Here is a 20,914-nt window from a genome sequence, read left to right as displayed (position 1 = left end):
TTCGTTTTAATAAAATTTGTAAAATTTTCAATCAAAAAATAAACTCGTAGCCCGCCATTGTTGATGTCAATAATTACTTACACAATGCTCATGGGTGCTGAAGCCTATAAAATCAGTCGCACCCAAGCGCCAGCAGAGGGCGGCAAAACTCCGTAAACAATTAACAAGTGAGCGTCTCACTGTACCGTCATTTAAATGTGTCTGAGCTGGGCATCTGCTTTATTTGAGTCAAATATTTTAACGTGATTAATTTAAAAAATTAACGCCCGTTAACGCGATAATTTTGACAGCCCTAACACACACACATATATATATAAACTATGAAAACGTTTTTAGTTTTGAGAATGTTTTAAAGTTAGGATTAATGGTGCATCTAATAATCTTTAATAAATTATTCATTTCAGTTTATACAAAAGCCCACAAGAATCCCAGGCTTTGTGCCTCCAGTAATTGGCCTGGTAAGGGACTGGATAGGAATATAAAGTTTCCCCTGTAGGTAGTTTAGCCTCCCTTTCTGTTTTAGACAGGAAAGAGATAAAGTTAACCAAGTCTACGGGTTAACATTTTGAACCACGAATATGTTTGTGGTCAATGGGCTAAAATTAAACGTCTGAAATGTTTCATTAAAAAAAAAAAAAAAAAAGTCATCTATATTTATGATACGAATACATCTAAACACAAAGACTAAACATTGGATATGATCATCTTTGGTAGTTCTTAAAGACATTTTGTGTAAAATAAAAAACATTTTAGACTTCAAATTACTCTGGGTGCTTTGTCCTGCCCTGTAAAAGTTTTACTATTTACCAGTCCTACCTATTTTAGAAAAGTTGCTTTTCCCTTTACCGTATTTCATTACTCCTGTAAGTGTGGCATACAACACTTAACATACGTCACTTTGTTACAATGTGAGTCATGAAAATCTACAACTCAATTATATGAACCCAAAACATTTATGACAGTCTCAAAATTTTGTCCAGTACAATGACACATAATTTTTTGCTGTAAAGATATTTAGTCTACATACGTTGATGCACAGGTTGAATTCCTGTTCCTGTTAATTGTTGTAAAAGTACAAATTCCAAACTTTATAATTAGTCATGATCCGTGTGCTCTGATATAAAACCTATTTTCCAGTGGATGGAATGTTTTCCATATATTGACCTACAAACCATACCAGTCCATTATAAAGATTCGTGCCATCAGTTAACATCAGCTTCAGGATTTTCAGGCTTTCAAAGACCTGAACACAAACTTATTATAGGTTTTTTTTCCCTTCATTCAGTTCAAACTCTCTTTGAGATTAAATTTAAATATCAGGCATCGAGATGCTTGTTAAGCCGACGCACTTTCTCCTTCTTGTTTCTATTGCCGTGTTTCTTCCAGGGTTTTCCCACCACCGTCTCTGTTGCAGCTTTTCCAGGAGCCACGATTCCACTGCCTGGTTTGTAGCCCATGACACCTTGGACTCCTTTGGAAAGTGCTCGCACATTCTCCTAAAGTAGTCAACACAGATCCCATTAAAACTCACGAGTAAGGCTTCTAAACATGCTAAATAAAATGATGTGTCTAATGTAGTTTACCGCATGAAAGAAGTTTTTATCCACTGTATTTTCGATCCTCTTGACTTTTCCTTTGTTACTTGCTGAAGTGAGGTCACAGTTTTCCAACTCGTTTCTTTGGAATGTGCGGTGCTGTGGTTGAAAGTCCTCAGCTTGTATGTGAGGAGGAGGATGACAGTACAGAAGTTTTCCCTGCAAAAGAGGCAAGAATAGGTCAATTTGTGACCATGATAGTTTTAAAATGGTGGTTATTTGCAGTTGGTAAAAATTAGCAGCCTTTCTACATTTAAATTGGACTCACATTAACATAATCCTTCAGGATGTAGCGAGCAGATCTGGGCTGATCAGGCTGGCCATGTGATGTCATAAAGCCTCTCATGTCTGACAGGAACAAAAATACAAAGGTTCCTTTGAAAATCTAATGCATCGCAATGAAATGCAATGGAATTTAAATTTAAACTTGTGAATAAATGGAACTTTGTGTGTTCGTTCCCTAAAGACAAATCCGAGCAAAACGACTGGAAATACCCTGTCCACCATTGCTGAAATTTGCTGCCCGCAGCACACAGCCAACAGCAGGTAACATTATCATTTACGTTGACTGACGTTAAGCTGTAACAGGTGTGCAACCACCCCAGTAATGGTGGCCAACCACTAAAGGGCGCCATACACAAATCTCTACTCAGATTAGTTAATAAGATCGACCGATTTTCCTGAAAATTTACACATTTGTAGTGTAAGCATCTGCGAGTGTTCTTGGATGGGTTTGATCTCTGTAAGCTTTCATTTAGTGGGTAAATCCAATTCAAAACTACAAAAATTTGCATGGAAAATCCCTGATTGTGGAGGCGACAGTGCCATCTTTTGGACAAAAGATCTCTCTGATGTCTCTTGTGGATGCAATGTGGCAGTTGGCTTTCAAACATTACGGTTTTATGTACAAACTTAAATGTGCTGTGATGATATGTTGGGGGTTTGAGTACTAAACAACAAGGCGTTAGATTTAAAATAAAAAATTACAATTTTCCAGAATATTACTAAGGAATTCATTTTGGCTCAATATTAATACTGTCAAGTGATGGAAAAACGATTGCACATTAACCCCTTTACAGTGTCCTTTTACGATTACTGCATTACAGCTGCATCTCTAAGTAAAGTATGTTTTATCTGCGATTCGGTTGTACTACGTTCACGTTATAAAAACACAAGAAACTCTTTACCATACAGCTAGTACTGAATTAAAAACTCAAAAGTTAAAAACACGTTTCAGGTCAGTGGTGGTTGAATCTAAGTTAATTTGAGAAGTCACAAGAAGACAAGTTAAGCTTAGTCCATCCAGGTTTGACTAATGCCAATAAACCGCTGCAGTGAATCTTGTAGTCTTACATCCATAAGCTGTAAGCAGCTCCTCTGAGGTGGGGTGTCTGTCAGGGTCTTCATCCTCTCGTGGCCTGATGATGTTGATGCCATATGTGCCCTCCAATACATGCCGGGGGATTGTTTGGCAGACTTGGCACAAATATTAAGGTCATGACACTGCTTTGAGAAGGTGTTTATTTGAGATTAGTGTCATTGCACTTCTAAAGTACTGTGGCAGCGTTAAGGATATGAGAGAGACTGCCGGTACATGGTCTCTCATTTGGTCAATGGGTAGGATCCCACTGCAGATCATATCAGCTTTGGTGGAGACAAAGGACGGCATAACTAGACCAGGACAGTCACAGAGGCACAGACCTTGCTCCACAAACAAAGTCTGTAAAGCAGGAAAAAACACTAACAATAATACCATTTTAGTTTGTTGTGCTTAGTGATAATTGAAGTGGTTGAGACTTGTACCTGAAAGTGCTTTGTGTGTCCAGGAGTTGCAGAAACTGACACTTTTTTGTTTCTTAAAATGGTGTTTATAGTTGAACTCTTCCCCACATTAGGATAACCAACCTAGTAAATGCAAAATTGTGGAGAAAATTATTAATTTGGGATACATTGATGTCCTCAACTAGTTCACTCTGACTCAAGCCTTGTTGCAATCCCTAACACAATGCTTGGTAAACACATTTTACCTACCAGTCCGACTGTCAGCTGTCCGTCTTTACATCTGGGCCCATTGTGAACCATCTTGAACATCTCCAACAACTCGTCCTTATGCAGCAGGCGAGTGGAATTACGGAAGGGGACCTCATTGGATTTGCCAACATCATCCTCCTCTTCCTGCCACTCATCTTCAGAGGCTGTTAACCACTCCTCTTCCTCCTCCTCCTCCTCCTCCTTGACTGTTATCTTATCCCTGTTATCTGCCTTCTTATCCATGCCATCAACCCTATTCAAGCTCAAATCTTCATTATCTGGCTGTGTTCCATCTTCTTGGTCACTCTCTTCAGATCCTGCCAGCTCAATGCCCTTTCAAACACATACAGCTACCTCTCAATACATTACAACATTGTACGAAACTTACTGTTTGAATTAAACTTTTCTATGACTGATCCAAAACTTAAAAATTTAAATACAGGGGTCCTGTCTTTATGATGGCGTTCCGTTCTCATACACTGCTGGCCAAAAGTATTGGCACCCTTGCAATTCCATCAGATAATGCTCAATTTCTCCCAGAAAATGATTGCAATTACAAATGCTTTGGTAGTAATATCTTCATTTATTTTGCTTGCAATGAAAACCACAAATGAGAATGGTTAAAAAAAAATTTTGACAATCACTATCATTTTACACAAAACTCCAAAAAATGGGCCAGATAAAAGTATTGGCACCCTCAGCCTAATACTTGGTAGCACAAACTTTAGATAAAATGACTGCGAACAACCGATTCCGGTATCCATCAATGAGTTACTTACAATGCTCTGCTGGAATTTTAGACCATTCTTCTTTGGCCAACTGCTCCAGGTCTCTTGAGATTTGAAGGGTGCCTTCTCCAAACTGCCATTTTCAGATCCCTCCACAGGTGTTCTATGGGATACAGGTCTGGACTCATTGCTGGCCATTTTAGAATTCTCCAGTGCTTTCTCTCAAACCATTTTCTAGTGCTTTTTGAAATGTGTTTTGGGTCATTGTCCAGCTGGAAGACCCATGACCTCTGAGGGTAGCAAAGCAACCCTAAAACATCAGGGAACCTTCGCTAGGTTTGACTGTGGGGACAGTTTTTTAATTTTTTTTTGAAGGCCTTTTTTCCCCCTACAAACTCTATGTTGATGCATTTTCCCCAAAAGCTCTACTTTTGTCTCATCTGACCAGAAACATTCTTCCAAGACATTTTTGGCTTTCTCAGGTAAGTTTTGGCAAACTCCAGCCTGGGTTTTTTATGTCTCTGGGTCAAAAGTGGTGGTGTCTTCCTGGGTATCCTACCATAGAGTCTCTTTTGATTCAGACACAGACGGATAGTACGGGTTGACACTGTTGTACCTTCGGACTGCAGGGCAGCTTGAACTTGTTTAGATGTTGGTCGAGGTTCTTTATCCACCATCCGCACAATCTTTCGTTGAAATCTCTCGTCAATTTTTCTTTTCCGTCCACATCTAGGGAGGTTAGCCAGAGTGCCATGGGCTTTACACTTATTGATGACACTGCGCACAGTAGACACAGGAAAATTCAGGTCTTTGGAGATGGACTTGTAGACTTGAGATTGCCCACGCTTCTTCACAATTTTGCCTCTCAAGTCCTCAGACAGTTCTTTGGCCTTCGTTCTTTTCTCAACGCTCAACACACAAGGACACAGGACAGAGGTTGAGTCAACTTTAATCCATTTTAACTGGCTGCAAGTGTGATTTAGTTATTGCCACCATATGTTACGTGCCACAGGTAAGTAACAGGTGTTGTTAATTACAAAAATTAGAGAAGCATCACATGATATTTCAAAGGGTGCCAATACTTTTGTCCGGCGCATTTTTGCAGTTTTGTGTAAAATATTAATGATTTACTTTTTTCCCCCATTCTCTTTTGTGTTTTTTCATTGCAAGCAAAATAAATGAAGATATTACTACCAAAGCATTTGTAATTGCAATCATTTTCTGAGAGAAATTGAGCATTATCTGACAGAATTGCAGGGGTGCCAATACTTTTGGCCAGCAGTGTAGTGACACCATTAATGAAAGCTCATCTGTCGAGACTGTCCTTATCTAAGGACACCGTGCATGTTCAGTCTACAATTTGTTTCCTTTCTACTGTGCCTGCTCACCTTTTCTTCTGCCTCCAACCTGTCACTTTCAGCCAGGGCAGACCAAAAAACTGCCCTTAGGCCTTCTTTTTCAAAGTGAGAGGCCCAGGCTTGCCTCTGTTGCTTCGTCAACAGATCTGCCTTATTCACCAGCAGCATGTTCACCTTATTCTCGGACACTTCTTTTACATACAACTCCTTGCAACACACAAACAACAATAAAATTAATCACAAATAACCGACATAAAACCATGACTAAAAATATATGTTGTTATTTTTGGATAAGCCACTACTTTTGCTTTGTCTATGTTTGAACCCAGCAGCTTCTATAAATGAGTGGCTTATTTATGGATTTTTTGGGGGGAGCAACTGGGCTTCAGTCTTTTCTCGTTTGTTAAAAAATATATATATATAGTACTGTGCAAAAGTTTTAGGCAGGACACCTGCCTAAAACTTTTGCACAGTACTGTATATTTTCTTTTTTAATTATTAAATGTATTAGGATCATGGAAGCTTCCACTTGGGGAAAATATATACATACAGTATATCCTGTATATACACAATATAATAAAAATATACAGTACTGTGCAAAGGTTTTAGGCAGGTGTCCTGCCTAAAACTTTTGCACAGTACTGTATATATCATTAAATTTTGCTACATGCCCTGGTGTGTCATAATGCCACTTGAGGTGCATTCATAGTCTTTAACATGTGTTCTACTACTTGTATAACAACACTCTTGACAACAACCATCAATACTTTCGGCTTATAGTCAGGTGCAGCATATTTATGGATTTTTTCCTTAAATTCTGTGAAATTTGAGCTGTATGGTTTATAGCAGGTGCACTCTTTAATGGGCAAATTATAGTATATTCTTACCAGGTCAGGACATCTGAACAATGCTGGATTTCTGGCATCCACAATCTGAACAACAACATCACTGTCAAAACACAAATTGACATCTTATTTTTCAAAGTCTTTCACTTCTTTCACTTCTTGTTTACTTGTCCTTTTGAATTTTTTTTTTCACCTTCTCTCAATGACTCTCCACAGCTGCCTCCAGAACTCTAAATTCTTCTCAAACGGAGTGAGGCACAATTTTTGTTCCTCTTCCAACCTTTGGAAGCAATGAGGGTTACATTCTTAATACATTGGTAGATGCCAAGAATTTTAAAAAAGCATGTTTATGCAGAACATTACTCACTGCGCAAGCTTTCTCCTCCACTCCAAGAAGCTGTCCTTTTCTGCAAGCTGCAGAGCTTCAGGACTGGTGCTTTCATCCCATTTAGGACTTAAAATAATAATAATCATCATCATCATCATTAACAAATTGGTAAATGTTGATTTTACATTTTATGTCAAGTTACCGTCGAGGGATTCTGAGAAAATGCTTGTTGTCTTCTTGAAGGTTCTTCAGCCTCTTTTTCTCCTCAGGTGTCAATAAACCCGCTCTAGCTTCTGCTGGTACGAACTTGATGTTAAGTTTTTCTGCGATGAAGAAAAAATACAATACACTCTGAAAAGTTCTCATAAAGTTACTCTTATATTAAATCATTTAATCCGAACATTATGTAGAGTATTTACTGCCCATCAAAACAATAATTATTAAAAGAAGACATAACAGCATCACCTACCAGCTACAAACTCTGTTCCTGCTAATTCCGCAGTTGCCAAAAAGTCATCCATGGAACTTTGTTCAGTCACTGACTGCAAATTCAACCTTCCCCAGTCATAACCATCATTCAGCTCACTCGTGTGCAGCTAAAAAGATAAAGAGTCGAAAACATCTCAGGAAACACAATTGGCTTACGAAAGCACATTTGCTCCATCTACATGCAACCGATATTTGGGGTCGAAGTTAAAAAAAAAAAAAAAAGTATGTGTGTTTTTTAAAGATATTTAGAATTTTACCTAGATGCGCCACACAGGGTTGTAAATTTAAAATCAAGCGGCATATTCTTTTGAGACGGCAACCTAATCCCGCACAGAGAACGTGATGATAATAATCAGGTAATTTCCTTAGCCTGCAGAACCCAGTCAAATAACTTTTTTTTTTTTGTACATAATGCTATCCTAATACTTTCTACCGCAAATTAAAGACTTAATATTTTGAGGCGTGAGCAACATTGCAATTGAGATGAACCCCAAGATTCCTTGTGAATGGCGCATGCGCAGTATGCTCCTTCAATTGGCGGGTTTACATGGCTTTATAAAAGGGTTAATGGAGTCTTTGAAAATCTGAATATGAGCATTCAGGTTTTTGAATGTGTTTACATGATCTGTTTACTGCCCCCCAAATATGTTGATAGGGTTATTGGGTGCACACAAACATAGCCACCGTTACCATTACATATACCATACACATTATTTGATCCCATCTTTTGTCAGACGATTATTGTCTTTTTTTCCCCAATTTTGATTGACAGTACTGACAGTCATTCAGCAAGGTTAAACATTGTGTCGTGTTGCAGTGTACGGTTTCAAAACTGCACTGTAACTATACTGAGAATTCTCAGTAGTTTTTAATGAGGTTACATACATTATGTATAATATTTGTTATTTTAACTAGCAACATATATTCTGTCAATATGATAGGGTGACCAAACGTCCTCTTTTGCCCGCACAAGTCCTCTTATTACGTGCCCTCCGGAGCGTCCGGCCAGATTTAATAAATTCATGAAAATGTCTGTTTTTTATGATTTTTCACGGGACCAATTTGAAGAGAATCCCTCCGGCCGCTAGGGGGCAACACCTGCCTGCGTTGACGTGGCTCCTACTAGTAGGGGCGGGAGAAGGAGTAGATCTTTTTTTTTGTTGGCAGTTTTACCCCTTGTTTCATGGAGAATTACCACCATCTACAGACGGTTTGGCGAGAGATCAGACTACAGTAAGGAGTTCAATAAGGAATTCTAAAAGACGTGCCTCCATACACCTTTCTGTAAGTTTAACTCCTATTAATGTCGATCACTTGTCTTCTGTTGTATTTAAGGTTATATGTGTACACAGAGATGCAGTATATTGTGTGAGTCTTGTAATTGTTCTGCGTTAGTTTATTTGGTAGAATGCTAGTGTTATATTCTAAATAGCTGTGTTTCTTATGAGTTTTTTTTTTTACGATAAATACGTATATAATGGCAACTGTTGACTTCTGTCGGAGATTTGTACTGGTGTAATCTGTAAAATCCCGTTTGGTGTCGCATCTTTGCGCTGCCGATGATTGTAAACTTTTAGAGCAAAGTCTGATTTTGGCTCCCGTACTCACTAATAGGGTAGCAATCAGTGAGCTCAGCCGCGCTAGGCATTATGGGCAATGTAGTTTTGAACTGCTGCATTTGGAAACATGCTGGTTGAATAGCTTGTCAGTTTATTTTGGCTATTGTTTGCGTACATTCTAGAATATTGAATGAGAATAAAAATCTAGTGGGAATAACAATTTGTCAACGACAATTGTTGTGATAGTAATTTTAAAAAATAATAATTTTGATTTGGCACATACCCTACTGTGTATGTGTATTGATTGGACTACATTTCCATGAGTCTGTATTATATATATATACATATATATATATATTTTTTTTAAATCATTTGGCACATAGCCTACTGTGTATGTGTATTGATTGGACTACATTTCCATGAGTCTGCATTATATATATATATATATATTTATTAATTATTATCCTTTTTTTCCTCTCCATTGATTTTTTTTTTTTTTTTAGGAAGAATAAAGCCTGTTTAGTAACCAGTTGAGTAAAAAAGTGGGTGATATAGGCATCTTTGACTGATCTTCGAGTAAAATTCAAGTATCTCGAGGCCGGGCCGAGTGTCCTCTTTTTTGGAAATCAAAATACGGTCACCCTATGATGAATATATACACTACAAAGTACAAACCAACAACATGAACAATAGAGATTTATTTTAATGTCTTACTTAATCTAAAACGTATTTTTTAGTTTTACAAAATGTAATGGCAAACAAACGTTAAAATCAGCTATGTTTTTGTGGATCGAACTGACAACAATCGACGGCACTGAAAAGAACTGGCAAGCTTTCACTGGCATACACAAATGTTATATGTGTAACGGTGTAGCTATTCTCATAGTTTCCAACTACTTGAATTCTTGAAACACAACTAAAGACGAATCCAGGACTGCAGAAAAACGTTAGGTCGTACCCATGTGTCCCCCTTCTTGTTGCCTCGTCCTGTCTGAAGTCTCTCCTTTATCAGAGCTCTGCCAAGTCCTGCTCCTCCTCCAGCCTTCTTCTTCCCCATAACACTTCTTAGAGTAAATTCGTCCCCCCAAAATGATTGTATATGGTCGTAATCGGTAAATACGCGAGAAGTCACCACCTACGGTGTTACATGTGCCCTGAGTTGTTGTGAGAAAAACCGGAAGTGGAACATACCAATTCACGATGAGATCAGCAGGTTCAACTTTGATGTAGTATAAACAAGTTGTAAAAACCCGTATTTTGAGGGGAAAGGTAGTGTTAGATAAATACACAGCTATATTAAATGAAGACACATGTATAATGTATTATTGTAGGAGCCCCGTGTCATTTACATAGTAATGGAACGTTCCAAATTTGAGTCCAACTTTTAAATATGTCCTGAAAGAAAACGAGACCATAGCTATTTGTTCCACGTGGCTGACAAACGCAGACATTCAACTTCATACTTACATGATTTAAAATTAAAATTTAATTTTGAAAATATGTCAATTTGAGCTATAAATTGCATGTATAAAAACACTCAGATGACTTGAAGTTCCGCTCTGACGCCTCCAATTTGGCCAAATTTCAAAATTGTCCTATTTGCATGTGTGATACTGATACATCATTGGAATGCTTAAAATGTCTATTTTCTGGGGGAAGAAAATTTTTTATACAGGAGGGCATTTAAAAAAAAAAAAAAAAAAGATTTTTTTTTTTAAACAGCAAAACCCTAACTGGAGGTGAGAGCACGCGAGACAATAATTAAAGACGCCAGGATTTTAACGAGATATTATCGCATACTTACCTCTTTTCGATCCAAAAACTCCATGTAGCATGTATCACCGAGTGTCAAGACACAGCTGTATATGGCCACAGCCAGATTTTGGGGGGATTTTATGGGTGAAACATGGTAATATAACAAGGGCCACGATGCAGAAATCACAGACATCAAGGAGTGGTTGAGATTTTTGTTTCATATATTTACCCTTTTTTTTTTCTTCTCTGTTTGGATCGATTATCTATCATCTCAAATAACGGGGAAAATGTGACAATAACACAAAAATACAATTAAGCAATAGTTATGAGGTAGATATCCGTGACTTATTCACAGACACCGTTTTTTTTCTTTGTGACGTAATTTGTTTAAAAATTTAAAATGTGCGCTTGAATAAATTTTTAAAGTCGTTTTTTTCTTTTAAACTAAATACTAGACATCTATTAACGATTCTAATCTTAAAATGACAGACATTTCAAATGATAAATATAAGTACAGTATTGGCCCGAATATAAGACGGTGGTTTTTGCATTTAAATAAGATTGAAAAACAGAGAGTCGTCTTATATTCGCGGTCTATACGTTATACCCATTCACGACACTAGATGGCGCCAGATATCATTGAAGCGATGTTCTGTCATGACAGATCTCAGTTACTCTGAAGTTTAACCTGTTTGCATTATTTTATTGCAATGTTTTTCCTTATTCAGATTTGTTTCAAGACACCAGTTACAGTTAGACTTCACTTTGATGGTTAATGCAGTTATTGCAATTTTGTTTTTTTTATCCCAATAGATTGGTTTATTTACATTTCAAAAACCAGAAGCCATTCATTTACGAATGTGATTGCACTTTTGTTTACATATGTAACAAGGTGGAAAGTTGGGGTGCCCAATTTGCCTCAGTCTCAAATGCATCATGATCAATTGACTGCCACTCCTCCAGCAGGCACTATAAATTAGCTCATGCTCAGCACCTGTGCATGAGCCTGGTTGTTTGCCGTTTGTCCAGGAAGACTTGAGACCTGCTGAGAACCAGTTTGTGAGGGGAGCTGGCCTAGGATGAGGTACTTTTACATTTCTGGCGCTAAATTGTGTTGAATGTATTAACATTTTTCTGTGCTGAGCAGTTGCCACCGGGAGTGAGGAGTTTGTCAACTGCTGTTTAATTGAGTTCCCTTTTCCCAGTGTTTATTTGAGTTCCCTTTTCCCAGTGTTTAATTAAGTTCCATTTTTGGCAATAAAATCGTTTTAAAGAATTTGACTGGGCGTATAACTTTAGTTGGAATTTTCCTTTGTTTTGCCTTTCTTGATTTGGGGTATTTTCACTGGAGTTGTTTGCAGTGCAGTGATTTTGTTTTTTTCCAAATATTCACTGATTTTTATGACGTTTGAATTAAAGAGTGTTTTTTATTAATGATTTGTTAAAATAAATTCGCCAAACCAAAATAAATTGTTCATTGTTGCCACCACATCTGCCTCATTAATTTTGCCAGACCTGTGTTTTATTTGTTACCAAGGGGCTTGCCTTGCCCGACCCGGTTACACATATTTAAATGTTCAGATATTAAGATTTGAATGAGGCAAAATAACATGCTTTTTCTCTCAAATATATTGTTATAATCATTTGTTTCGGATGTACTGTAATTATTTTCTGTATAAAAATTAATTTGGTGTTCAAAAAGTCTTTTTTCAAACTTGCATCTTGAAAAAGAGGGGCTCGTGTTATAACCAGGGTCGTCTTTTATTCGGGCCAATACGGTACTTACCTTCTGTTTATGGCTGGGTTGAAACAAAAGTTGTTGCGCAACGTCTGTAAATGGGGGTTTCCAGGGTAAAACAAACTAAAAATAGTTTGGGGGCTTAATGCGCCATGAATCTGCTATGGCAGCATATAGACGTATTGTTCGATCAAACACAGTTCTTTTGGCTTAAAATGCAGAAGTTAATTTTAAAGAGGGGTGCAATAGCAGAAACTGCTTTTTCTCCTTTGTGTTTTCCCGTCAAATGTTGTTTTCAAGCAGTCATCGAAAATCAACTCTAAAATCATGTGGAAGGACCTAATTGATCAACAACACCGTGTCAGGTAAAAATATGAATCACAGGTGAAACTAGTAAACCTTCATGCGCAGTGGGAGTAATAAACTATACTCCCATGTGGCACTTTTAAACTGATTCAGCCTTTAAAGACACTCATATTTACCATTCACTGTGTCCGAGCAACTGGACAGAACCGTTTAAAATATTAAATATTTAATTTCATTATTTATGATTTACGGAAGCGTATTGCATTCACATGAAAAATTTTAAAAAGGGGGGCTGTTTTTTAATTTTTTTTTTCAACTCTGTGTTTCTCAGTAATTTATTTTTGGGTTTGTTTTTTAAAAATTTTTTTTTCAAACTTTGTTTTTCAAAATAATTTAATATGGGGTGTTCCCCCCCCCACCCCCCAACTTCTGAGTAATTTATTTTCGGGTTTGATTTTTTGACATTTTTTTTCCAACTTTGTTTTTCAAAATTATTATTATTTTTTTTTTCAAAAATAATTTATTTTTGAATGTTTTTGTATTATTATTTTTTCCTAAGCTTGGCTACCAAGGAAAAAATATTAAGTAATCAAGATACTTGGGAGCTTGGCTAATGCTAATGGCTACCAAGTAGAAAAAAAATATTCAAAAAACGAACTCCAAAATAAATTACTCAGAAAAACGGAGGGTTGAAAAAAAATAATTCCTAAAATAGCCCCAAAAATATTTTTTCAGAAAAACAGAGTTGAAAAAAAATAACAATTGAAAAAACAGCCCCCCTTTTTTTCCCTCATTTTTCATGTTAGTGCAATACGCTTCCGTAATCATTGAATTCGTCGTAGTGAATTTAATATTTTCTTTAATCAATAAACTTCCTGTTCTTGACAACTTCTGGAAAAGGCTGCATCGTAATGACCGGAAGGTGGCGTCATAATACACAATGAGAAAGACACAGTTGCTTTTATGAGACTCTTTGACGTTTCATACATATGCCAACGTTTTCGGTTGGTGCGGTCCCCCCTACGATGCCGAAATGGTTTGTCCCAATATATATTCCCCAGCGCTTGGTCGGCTCGTCTCCAGTTGAGAACTCCACGCGCAGCCTGCTGCTATGGACGACTTTAGAGGATGGACACATGAAGTACGGCGTCTTGTAGTGTAGCTCACACATGACTTGACTAGGATTAGAAAGCACTAGACATTTACTAGACATTAGAAGTGCTCCAAAAAGTTCATTTTCCGCTTCTCTCTCAGCCGAGGTGCTCGCTGCCAAAATGCTGCCTTGGAAGAAGAATAAGTTCGACCTGATCGAGGAAGACAAGCAGTCCAAGCAGAAGGGCTATGCGGTGAGTCTGAACTACTCGACGCTCACCTCCTTCGCCAAGTCTTGCCCAGAGAGCGCGCTCAACCGAGTGGGCAATATGTTTAAGTCCAAGCGGAAAAAGATCAAGATCACCAGCGACGACCCCACGTACACGGTGCTGTACCTGGGGAACGCCACCACCATCCAGTCCAAGGGGGACGGCTGCACCGACGTGGCTGTGAGCAAGATCTGGGGCAAGAGCGACATGGGCAAGAATGGTACCAAGATGCGGCTCACCATCAGCTCGCAGGGCATCCGCATGGTGCACGTGGACGACAAGGCAAGGAGGCCAGGACACTTGTACTTGCTGCACCGGATAACCTACTGCGTGGCGGACCCCAGGCTGCCCAAGGTGTTTGCGTGGATTTACCGGCACGAGATGAAGCACAAGGCGGTCATGCTGCGCTGCCACGCCGTGCTCGTGTCCAAGCCGGAGAAGGCGAAAGCCATGGCGCTGCTGCTCTACCAGACCTCCGCCACGGCTCTGGCGGAGTTTAAGCGCCTAAAACGAAGGGACGATGCCCGGCACCAGCAACAGCAGCTCATCGGGGAGCAAACCATCCCCTTGGCGCCCCTCAGGAAGCTGCTGAACGGCCAATGCTACTACAAACCGCCGGTGGAGCGCAGCCGGAGCGCGCCGAAGCTGGGCTCCATCACAGAGGACTTGCTCGGGGAGGAGGAGGAGGAGCGGGCCATGCACTTTGAATGCGAGGACATTCTGGACACGGACGAATGCGTGGCCAATGGCAAACAGGAGCTCACCCAGATTATTAACGATTTGGGTGAGATGAGCATAGGCAACGATTTGCAGACACTAAAAGCTGACCTCAAAGTCACTAGACTACTATCCGGAGAGAGCACTGGGAGTGAATCGTCCATAGAAAGCAGCCACGAGCTCCACTCACTCTCCAACGGCTTTGAACAGATCAAAGTACAGTGAATAGCTGACATTAAAGCCATTGTCGTGCGTTGAGCCAACATGTCTTCTAGACACAACCCACCTGTTGACAGCATGCAGACTTTCTTAAAACTGTGCCTCTTAAACACTGAGTACCGGTTAGATAAACATCCACACTGTTTGTGACATATTATTTTTTTGGGACTATGTTCATGCAAAAAAAAGTGTCATTTTAGGAGTGTGTTAATGCAAAAAAAAAAAAAAGTGTCTATAAGGGGATGTCTGCATTTAACCTGCCAAAGCTTGGTGCTCTAAAGGAAGCACACGCAGGACTAATTCCCATCTCTTTTATTTAAGAGGATTTGCCTCAAGACTTGTTTACGCCAAGTTTTTCCAGTGGTGAAAATAACATCATCTGTTGAAAACATGCCCTCTAGCATCCAAAAATAATGGTCGTTAATTATTTTATTCAGCAACAGGCCATATATATAGCATATGGCATGACAAGTGCATTTGGTCCTACTTGCCATGCATTTAACCCACTCACAATATAATTTGGTGGGTTGTGTTTTTTGTAGGATTCCCCATCCGTTTTAGTGGATTCCAACCATTAAAAAATGTCCACCTCTTTTATTTGTTAATTTTGCACTGTCATGGACTTTACTGAAGTATCACGTTGGCTGCCATGTGCAGAATGTTTGTTTTGTTATGTTGTCCAAAACATAAATGTCATATTTTTGCTGTGCAAAAGAAAAAAAAAAAACATTTTATGTTGCTGTAAGTTCAGATGTTTTGAATAAATGTGTAATTTTTCTAAATAATACAAAAATGTGGTTTGTTTTGTGAACCCATTAATGATAATAAAAAAGCGATGCAATGTGTCAATGAGTTTTGTCTGTGAACAAGTGCTTTCAAAAGCATGTATTTCCACTTTTTTGTTAGTATCCAATTAAACAATTACAAAATATACACAAGTTTAGAGGCACATGATTTTCTTAGGAGTGTAATAGTTGTATGAAAACAATGTGGGCTATAGAACAGACACAATGTGTTAATATTTATTCAATTACATTTCTCTTAAATATATGTGTTTTCCCCAGTGGGAGCAGGCTGCTGTTGACAAGTTATTTAGACCACTGACCACTGAGGTTGCATTCATTGGCAATAGCCTCAGGGCAGGCAGAAATCACGTCACAGGCAGTTTGAACATCACATGGCCGTAATGGACAAGGCCACAAAAACACTGAAAGTAATAGGATGTTTTATTTTTTTTAAATTGTATAATGTGCACAAACTCATGGATCACATGTCATTATTGTACAATACAAATCAAACAAAACATGCCTTCTCGAGTGGAATTTGACTGCAACTCAGAAATGATAAAAGTAAAAAACTCATGATTTGTGATCAAAAATTCGGAAAAGTTTTAAATGTGCAATCGCAGTAGGAGAGCCAACACATAAAAGCAAGCAAGCGTAACAGTTACCCCTTATTAGACTCAGTGATATAACCATAATAGCACATTCTCTATTGATGTATTGATACATGTGGCGCGGCTCACAGTGCAGAGTTGCAGCGATCAAGCAGTGAACAGGCAAGCAGAAAAATGCAGGGGTGGGGGTATAGAGCTACAAGAAGATATGAAATTCTTTATCTTGCAATGACAGCTGATACAATCCCATTGGCTACGTGAATTTGGATTTAGGTAAATATTCAAAGACAACCACTGGTTTAGAGTACAAGCAAGCCCAGGAGTTGAAATTCTGCTGCCTTGCATGACCTCAAAGTCATTCATTCTTGGCATGTGCTGTGCTTTGTCTGAGTCCTTTTTGACCACTTATTGCAACAAGATTGAAATTGCTCAACATATTTTGCCTTCCTAGTGCAATGTGACTGTGGTTGAAGCCAACCTGCACATGCATCTTCGAAGACGGGGGTCACATCGTCATGTGAGTGACCAGTGGCAGTGGCCTCACACAATCAAACACTCCAACACATAAACAAGCCACTTTTCGTCTCCTGCCATTAAAGCCGCTCGATACATTCTAGGTAAGTTCATTTCTCCCTGACCTACATTCTCACAGCAGCATCTGCTTCACCCCAGCGAAAATGATCAGTTTTCGCACAGTCACCTGGGCTTTGCTTTGAACAGTGTGTCTGTTTAAATCTTTGATAGTGTTTACAATGACGAGTGCTTTCCAAACATCCAAAGGTGACAATGCATGCACTCCCTTACTGATAAGGAGCGATCATTGCTGTTTACTTGTCAAACACCACCTGGGTGTTTGCTCAACCCACTATGTAGCATGGCAGCATGAAAGGGAGTGCTAATCAAATATGAATCACTGGCTGGATCGACTTGTGCTGCTATGTTTTATGTTATGGCTCTCAGTAGCGTCTCCAGAATAACATTTATGTGACAGGACACATATGAAAAGTTAGACGCTGGCATGTGATTAATTGTATGCACTGTATATTCGGGGTTGAAGGATGTTTGATTTTTTTTTTTTTTTGTAGTCGACTAAAATTTGATGATAGTTGACTTGACGTCAAGTAATCGGCGTCGTCTTCATGTTGAATTTAGGGTGTTTTTTTTTTTTTTTTTTTTTGCCAACTGGCCATCTTAACCAGCACCCTGCCACTTGACTGCTTCTTCATCCAAATTCAGACACATCGCAAGAGCAGAAACTGGCGGAAAACACAAACAAGGCTGAAAAAGCAGTTTCTGCTCTTGCACCCCTCTTTAAAATAAACTGCTGTATTTTAAGCCAAAAGAACTGTTGTGTTTGATCGAACAATATGTCTATATGCTGCCATAGCAGTTTCATGGCGCATTAAGCCCCCAAACTATTTTTACTTTGTCTGTTTTACCCTGGAGACCCCCGTTTACAGACACCGTGCAACTGCTTTTGTTTCAACCAGGCCATAAACGGAAGGTAAGTAAATATATAATTATTATTATTATTCGAATCATTAATTTATGTTTAATATTTAGTTAAAAAACGACTAAAATTATCCACTCGCATATTATAAACTTTTAAACAAATTACGTCATAATGAAAAAAATTACGTCACAATGAAAAAATAGTGTCTGTATCTACCTGATATCGGATATCTACCCCATAACTATTGCTTAATTGTATTTTTTTTGTTACTGTTGCTTTTTCCTTGATATTTTAGATGATAAATAATCGATTGAAACAAAGAAAAAAATAAATTTTAAAGGGTAAATATTTGAAAAAGAAAATCTGGACCGCTCCTTGATGTCTGCGATTTCTGCATTGCGACCCTTGTTATATTTTCGTGTTTCACCCATAAAATCCCCAATAAATCCAGCTTTGGCAATCCACAGCTGTGTTTTGACACTTGTCAGACATGCTACAAAGAGTTTTTGGATCGAAACAAGGTAAGTACGTGATAACATCTCGTTACAATCATGGTTTCTTTAATTATGCTCTCTCATGCTCTCACCTCGGGTCAGGGTTTAGGTGGGGTTTAATTTTGTTTTTTTTTTCATTTAAATTCCCTCCTGTTTAATTTTTCCCCCAACAGAGTTTCGAGATTTTAAGCTTTTCAATGATGTATCACACATGCATATAGGACAATTTTGAAATTTGGCCAAATTGGGGGTCTCAGAGCAGAACTTCAAGTCACCTAAGTGTTTCAGCGCAGGCAGAGTGGGATAATTACCACTCAATGGGGGTTTGATTGTGGGTGGGAGTAGTTGTTGATTTCTTTGTGTGCCCTACAGCTGACTGGCTACCAGTTTAGGGTGTGGTCCGCCTTTCGCCCGAGGTCAGCTGTGATAGACCCTAGCACCCTGCTACTCTGACAATGATTGATGGTGTTGAAAATGGACAAATGGATATATACTATGTGTATATACACTGTATAAATGATGACACTGGAGATGTTACTGGGGGCGTTGTCAGAGCTGTCAAAGAAATTCACTGGAAAAGTGCCAGAGACTTGTGACAAGATCGTGCACAGCCAGAGAACATAATTAGACGTTTGGTAGTCGCTGCCCTGAAGCACTCCTGGCAGGTGCTGCGCTTGACACAGCTATTCATGACGATGCAGCATGTAATTAAGCGGCAGACGTTAATTAAAGACACTGGAGGTGATTTCGATGAGTCACAGGGTAGAATTAGAAGAGGAATTGCCATCTCATAAAGAGTGCTGACGCCAGACAGTTTGACACTATGAAATTCATTATTGAGACAGCTACTCTTTTTAGTATACACTCTGACAGGCATCCTCCAGAACGTTTGTGTGTGATTTCATTTTTCAGTTTTCTCAGCGATTCAGTTTTTTTGGGAATATTTGTTGTGCATGGAAAAGTGGTGCAGTGAATGAATTCCTGAAAAGTGACACATGCAGAGAATACTGTTCCATTTATATTCTTAATAATGTGTGGGTTGCCTCAGCAGTCATTATACGATGCTATTGCTATAGGTGGGTGTGTGATTTGGCTGAGCTCTGCATGGTAAAACTTGTTGACATAATAAAAGCCTCGGAACACATGTTTTGGGACACCTGGCTATTGCACATTATGGTAACTGGAGGGAGACAGTATACCTGTACACACATGCGGCTAAATAACATAAATTAAAGCTCAATAAATTAGAGTGCTATTAGTCAGTAGATTTTTCTTGCCAACCCACAATATTTTTAGGGATTGAGATCGATTTGAGGACATTTCTTTGTGTGCCAATCACTTATATACAGTGAAGAAAATAAGTATTTTAACACCCTGCTATTTTTCAAGTTCTCCCACTTAAAAATCATGGAGGGGTCTGAAATTTTCATCATAGATGCATTTCCACTGTGAGAGAGTTAATCTAAAGAGAAAAATCCAGAAATAACTATGTATGATTTTATTATGTGTGATACAGCTGCAAATAAGTATTTGAACACCTGAGAAAACGAATGTTAATATTTGGTACAGTAGCCTTTGTTTGCAATTACAGAGGTCAAAATTTCCTGTCGTTTTTCACCAGGTTTGCACACACTGCATAAGGTATCTTGGCCCACCCATTAGTCAGGTTTCTGGGCTGTCGCTGAGAAACACGGAGTTTGAGCTCCCTCCAAAGGTTTTTTTTATTGGGTGTATGTCTGGAGACCAGCTAAGCCATTCTAGAGCCTTGTTATGCTTCTTTTGGAGCCACTCCTTGGTCTTCCTGGCTGTGTGCTTTGAGTCATTGTCATGTCGGAAGACCCAGGCACGACTCATCTTCAATGCTCTGACTGAAGGAAGGAGGTTGTTCCCCAAAATCTCACAATACAGGGCCCCAGTCACCCTCTCTTTGATAGAGTGCAGTCGTCCTGTCCTCTGCACAGAAAAACACCCCCAAAGCATAATGCTACCAACCCCATGCTTCACAGTAGGGTTGGTGTTCTTGAGATAGTACTCATCATTCTTCTTCCTCCAAACAGTTAGTGTAATTATGACCAAAAAGTTCTATTTTACTCTCATCTGAGCACAAAACTTGTTCCAATGACTCCTCTGCATCTCTGCATCATATGCTGGTTTAAGCAGGTAAACCTTCTGTGCCATGCATGATTTCAAACCATGATGTCTTCGTGTAATATCAACAGTAACCTTGGAAACGGTGGTCCTAGCTCTTTTCAGGTCATTAACCAACTCCTGTCGTGTAGTTCTGGGCTGATTCCTCACCTTTTTTAGAATCTCTGAGACCCCACGAGGTGATATCTTACATGGGGCTCCACTCTGATTGAGATTGACCGTCATGTTTAGCTTCTTCCATTTTCAAATGATTGCCCCAACAGTGGACCTTTTTTTATTTTTTACCAAGCTGCTTGGCAATTCCTTCATAGCCCTTTCCAGCCTTGTGGAGGTGAAAGATTTTGTATCTGGTGTCTTTGGACAGCTCTTTGGTCTTGGTCATGTTACAAGTTTG

At 38.9% G+C, this 20,914-nt stretch overlaps 2 protein-coding genes across 2 annotated transcripts; one reads left to right on the top strand and one right to left on the bottom strand.

Annotated features, from left to right (window-relative positions):
• Window positions 1-12: 12 nt before the first annotated feature.
• Window positions 13-10,231, bottom strand: lsg1 (large 60S subunit nuclear export GTPase 1). The gene is made up of 14 exons (XM_057842125.1): window positions 9,892-10,231; window positions 7,355-7,481; window positions 7,088-7,208; window positions 6,925-7,011; window positions 6,751-6,837; window positions 6,600-6,660; window positions 5,743-5,919; window positions 3,627-3,959; window positions 3,399-3,500; window positions 3,172-3,315; window positions 2,949-3,072; window positions 1,864-1,943; window positions 1,584-1,754; window positions 13-1,496 (listed from the first exon to the last, which is right to left on the bottom strand). Exons 1-14 carry the CDS (start codon window positions 9,988-9,990, stop codon window positions 1,317-1,319), a joined length of 1,893 nt encoding a protein of 630 aa, XP_057698108.1. The 5' UTR covers window positions 9,991-10,231; the 3' UTR covers window positions 13-1,316.
• A 3,590-nt stretch (window positions 10,232-13,821) lies between these two features.
• Window positions 13,822-15,874, top strand: fam43a (family with sequence similarity 43 member A). Its single transcript, XM_057842128.1, has 2 exons — window positions 13,822-13,873; window positions 13,987-15,874. The coding sequence occupies exon 2, from the start codon at window positions 14,007-14,009 to the stop codon at window positions 15,033-15,035; it is 1,029 nt and encodes a 342-aa protein (XP_057698111.1). The 5' UTR covers window positions 13,822-13,873; window positions 13,987-14,006; the 3' UTR covers window positions 15,036-15,874.
• Window positions 15,875-20,914: the final 5,040 nt, after the last annotated feature.

This window comes from Corythoichthys intestinalis, chromosome 7 (assembly GCF_030265065.1).
Source record: "Corythoichthys intestinalis isolate RoL2023-P3 chromosome 7, ASM3026506v1, whole genome shotgun sequence".
Lineage (NCBI taxonomy): Eukaryota > Metazoa > Chordata > Actinopteri > Syngnathiformes > Syngnathidae > Corythoichthys > Corythoichthys intestinalis.
Note: the sequence above shows the minus strand (reverse complement) of the source record. Positions and strands in the feature narration are given on the sequence as shown.

Bases quoted from the DNA above. Each gene is read 5' to 3' on its own strand.
- lsg1 (XM_057842125.1), bottom strand. From the start codon at position 9,990: ATGGGGAAGAAGAAGGCTGGAGGAGGAGCAGGACTTGGCAGAGCTCTG. The intron at 7,012-7,087 runs GTAACTTGACAT...TATTATTTTAAG, and splicing joins TTTCTCAGAATCCCTCGACG to TCCTAAATGGGATGAAAGCA. The intron at 3,501-3,626 runs GTAGGTAAAATG...TGCATTTACTAG, and splicing joins GACAGCTGACAGTCGGACTG to GTTGGTTATCCTAATGTGGG.
- fam43a (XM_057842128.1), top strand. From the start codon at position 14,007: ATGCTGCCTTGGAAGAAGAATAAGTTCGACCTGATCGAGGAAGACAAG.